Source organism: Anarrhichthys ocellatus, unplaced genomic scaffold, assembly GCF_004355925.1.
Source record: "Anarrhichthys ocellatus isolate YVR2014 unplaced genomic scaffold, GSC_Weel_1.0 scaffold1059, whole genome shotgun sequence".
NCBI classification, from domain to species: Eukaryota; Metazoa; Chordata; class Actinopteri; order Perciformes; family Anarhichadidae; genus Anarrhichthys; species Anarrhichthys ocellatus.
The window spans coordinates 8,969-13,736 of record NW_022281033.1 but is presented as its reverse complement, the minus strand read 5'-3'; the positions used below and the strand labels follow the sequence as shown (position 1 = coordinate 13,736).

Sequence of the window (4,768 nt, the reverse complement as noted above, 5' to 3'; positions counted from 1 at the left end):
AAGCCCCTCTTTGAGACTCAAACTGAAAATCACCACAAAATATAAGCCGCAGCGACGGGGTGGGGAGAGGGAGTATAATAATGGCGGCCAGGGAAAAAAAAACAACAACTGTAATTGTTAACACAATGATATCTTAAACCAGGAAACTCTACATCAACATTCAATATCATTATATGCAGAATTTCCCCAAGAATTTCCTGACTTACCATGAAAGCCCCCCGACACAAATTGGGTCTACGTTTCGTGTAGTCCACACATTGAAGGTGCTTACATTTTTATCTTTACAATAAATACATGCGCTTATGTTTTATATTTTTGTTGCCACTGTATACGATATTAGTTTATCTGAAATACTTTTTGTTATTTTAAAAGTACATCTTAATGGTAAATCATATTCATACCACATGTACTTACTGGCAATGTGATGCAGAATACTTTTAAACACTTTTAAAACTGAGGAAAATATTATAGTATTTCTTTCATTTCATTTTGACATCTGACATTAAGTCAATGTACGCTGGCCTGCACTGTAGCCCTTGATCTGGTAATGGAATCTTTGATGATGAAGCACATCTTTTTCTTTTTTAATCAGCTGATTTACCTTGAAGGTAACAGAAGCTTTGGTGCAGTAGAAGCCGATAGAGACGATGGGGTCTTTGGGTGTGTGTTGCTGTGGGTTGGTTGGGATGCCTCCTGCCTCTCTCTGCTCGTAGAGGCCTTCCTCATATCCCTCCTCTTCGCCTACGATGTCTGGGACGAAGGACCACGCCCAGGACATCCAACCCTGGTCTCCGTCTTCAAGACCCCCAGACTGCATGTAGAGGTCTTGGCTGGAGTACTGGCTAGCCCCCTGGGTCTCCATATCCACATCCATCCCTGAAGGGGAAGGAAGGCATATTTAGTTAAAGTGCAAAGATATGCAGATGATTTTACTTTAAATAGTGTCAGGGTTAGTATCTGCAGGTCTACTTTTACTCCTATAAGGAGCCTATTCAAGATTCTTCAGCTGAATATTCAGACACTTCCAAACCTACAAAGAACTGGTTCACACAAAGTAGACTTAATATAATAATCATCCAATTACTCCAACAGATAGGTCAATTGAAAGAGGCAGGTTGTGAGAAGAAACTGGCCAAATAGAGAGAAAACTGTTCATAATGGAAGTGTTTGTGCCCAATGCAGCATGCTAAATTAATTTGTCCATGCCCTCGGGGTGGTTTAATATAAGCAAGATGTTTCAGCTGTCAACTGAGCACACAAAAACAGCAGAGACCAAGGCAGTTTCACAGCAGTGCTGCCAATGCTCCAGCATGCAGGTGTGTGCATGAACGACAGAGAGGAAGCCCCGTTCCAATGGAGGCCAGAGGGCACCATCTGTCAGTCAGCATCCTGACAGAGGAGAGCCTTGACTGGGCCCGCTGGATCACCGTGGTCAGGGCCGTCTGAGCTGGACCCAGCAGCACAGGCTGCATCTACAGAGACTGCATGCAGCAGAGGGGGGTTGGGTCACATGTTTGTTTAGCGGCCAACAGACTGAAATGGAGGCCACAAGGGAGGCCGAGTAGCTACGAGCCATCGCCGAAATCCGGGCTTGGCCAGTACAGGTGAAGGCTAGGAAGGGTCGACTGTGACTGTGTGGCGACACATAGACGGAAAGCGCCTGGGGGTTGACTGGAGTACCGGCTACTGTGAAGCACAGCCCTCACACCGGGGGGAGAGGGTAAGGTAGATGGTGGTGGGAGACTGAGTCTGAGTGGGGACTGCCTGGACAGACGAATGGTCTAAATATGGGACAAAGTCTGGACGAAAGGGATACTAGAATAACTAAAGGGTTGAAGATAAATAGAAGACTCAACAGGCAGGCCCTCGTGTCAGCAACAGAGAACTTCGGCTGGACTGGCATGTTGGCAGAATTTTGGCCTCTCACTAAGCAAACTATTTGAGAGGTTCACAGGTTCCCCAAGCCACCATGCACCGACTCCAACCTCCGAGTCTCATCGCGTCTGTTTCCACGCATGTCGGAAGAGAGAGGAAGCTGATGTCAATACGCAAGAATGTGTAATCCCGTTCCTCGCGGCCTCACGTCCTCGGTGAGAAAACAATAATTGTCCGTGAGGTCACAGCTCAGGAATCCCAGAGGCTAAGGCGGTGAAAATTATGACATATTTTAATTAAATCTTTCACTTTGTGAATTGGCAGTTGGAAATCCCATGTTATGGCTTTTTATCTCCCTTCCTTCTCCCCCCCTAAATCTCCCTGCTGGATTTTATCTCTCATTTCTCTTTTTTCCCCCCTTTTTGTTTTCCCTCCGTGGAAGCCTTTGAGGTGTCAGTTCAACAAGTTAAGCTCTTTCGCTTCACGTCACAGCCTGACGAGGCCTACGTTCGAATAGCGAGGCAATCAAAATAAAAGCACAATTACCAATCAAGTGATCAAAAAAGAGCGGCTTAAGGAGACTTTGAAGTATTAATCCAAAGGAGGGGAGTGAAAAAATTCCCAGAGCGCGATGTGGGTTGGCCAAAACGTATGCACCATGACACACAGCATCGCCGTGACAGCGATCACAGCCAGACTGGAATCTTTCTCGCGGACATGTCCACAAGCAGAGCTCAGAAGCGCTGTGTAATGGGATGTGTCAGGGTCATGTTTGGTTTCCATGAGCCCAAGGCCTCTGGGCAGCGGTGTATGTCTGAGCTAGCAAGTGGCGGCTAGGAGTGGGCGTGTAAGTGAGTGAGCAGCTGAGTGACATTGAGACGGTGGGAGGGGAGGAGTGAGAGCAGGCAGTGCCCGCACAGGCCAGTAGATGTCCCTCCATGTTTATAGAGGGAGAGGTGGACCGCTTACCTGACCACTGAGCAAATGCGGCTCTGCTCGCAGCCTTTCCAGTCGCAGCTTATCCGATATATTAGATCTGTCTGTTCACCACTTCCTCACAGGTAATATGGTGCACGCTCACTGCGGCCCACTGGCCTACCTACTTTAATATAAAAGAATGGAACACATATCGAACATGTGTGTTGCATATGGTTTCAATTTAACACCACGAGCGTGACATTAACATCAAAATGTTTTAAAACCAGTTCAAGCGGTCGTGGCAGCACAATATAAAAACGCTCTGCAAGACGAAAAAGCTGTTTTATCCATGCGCTTCCATTAACTTCTACACTCAACGTCTTCACACAGATATTAAAAAGTGGGAAGATGATTAAAAAGGGGCCCCGTCACGTCGCTGGGGTTGCATAAAGGGAGCCGCATGAGGTTCATAATGGGCAGATAGTCTGTGGCCTCTGGCTGATACATTTGTGATGCTCCATTACATTCAATGGGCCTCTAAGGACTCTGAGGCTCTCCCACAGAGCTAAAAACTTACTTTCATACGCCATTGGACAAACACACAAACACTCATACACATATATGTTATACAGAGAGAGACACACACGTACACACATTTCCACAATTCTTCACATACTTGTTGAAACTGTACAGCTTTCGGTGCTGTGACCAGCTGGTTCGAGCATGTTAGTCATCTGTGTTTCCAACCGCTAACATTTTTTACAGAGTTTCACAGAATTTCAGACGGCGGGAAAGGCTAGCCGTCTGATCTTGACTGAAAAGGGTTGCTTTGGTTAGTGACACACAAGTGTCCCGCACCGTTCACCTATTAGGGCTATTCATTAATGAGACATTGGCTCTTACCTAAAAGAGAAGGAATCAAACAAACAACTTGCAGCCACGGTGAATCATGGGCACATAAACATATTACAAGGCTTTTTCCACTTTGTTAATTGGCAAAAAGAAAAAAACACCTTCACATGGGGGAAAATTAATATTAAGAGTATGCAAGAGTAAGAAAAAAAAAAAAACAGAAAACACACACACACACACATACACACACACACACACACACACACACAGGAGTCAGATTATACAGCAAAGTCTGACCACAAACAGCCGATGGGAAATCAAATGAATGTGATAAAGTACTATGCATGATACCGGCATCATGTTCCAGCAATCATGTGACAATCATTGTTTCCTACAAACTGCAACAAACTAAAAATGAATATGCATGTAAGCCAAGTCGGTAACTGTAAGCGTCAACATACATGAAAGTTGTAGAACTCAGAACCTATCAATGGGGAATTTTGTCTGTGGTGGTTAAGAGAAATACGTTATATTTTCTTTATTACAAATAATAAATCATCTGATATTCCTTAAATCTGAAATGTATACACTGAAACCATATGTTCCTGCAGCAACACCTTCCAACAAACACACACCCACCTACTACAGTGCGCGCACGCACACACACACAACTCCCCCCCCCCCCCCCCCCCCCCCCCCCCCCCCCCCCCTTCAGCTTCTTCACTCTGTCGATTACTTCCAGCATAACAAGATCTGGGGGCGCTCAGGTTCCAAGAGCTGGTCCCCTCTTGTATATTTTTGTGATGGGATACTAATTCATTCTCAGAGGCTCCGCATAGCAGTAGCATGACACCGACTCTTACATCTGGCATTGGACACTGAACTGGAAGCTGCGCCAACTAGCAGTAAAAGTTCCAGGCCAACAGGCAGGGAGCGAGTCGGAGGGAGTGAGCGAATGGGCTGTGTTGTGCTGGGCTGCCTGCCTCCCCTCTGCCCACCACTTCCCCTGCACCATAATTCGCTCCTGGTGCTACACGGGCTGATCCAGCCCAGCGGGACCTGGGACCTGATACTGTTCTATTTGGCTGAGATGAGGATGAACAGTCTGAGAACAGTCGGGGGG

The 4,768-nt window shown here is 46.3% G+C and overlaps 1 protein-coding gene across 1 annotated transcript in view; it reads right to left on the bottom strand.

Annotated features, from left to right (window-relative positions):
* Positions 1-295: 295 nt before the first annotated feature.
* The window catches only part of LOC116377246 (vacuolar protein sorting-associated protein 13B-like), a 13,435-nt gene continuing 8,962 nt past the window's right edge, over positions 296-4,768 (bottom strand). Inside the window, exon 4 of the mRNA XM_031838833.1 lies at positions 296-876. Coding sequence (XP_031694693.1) covers positions 503-876 — 374 coding nt within the window. The 3' untranslated portion in view covers positions 296-502. The remainder of the gene's footprint in view (positions 877-4,768) is intronic.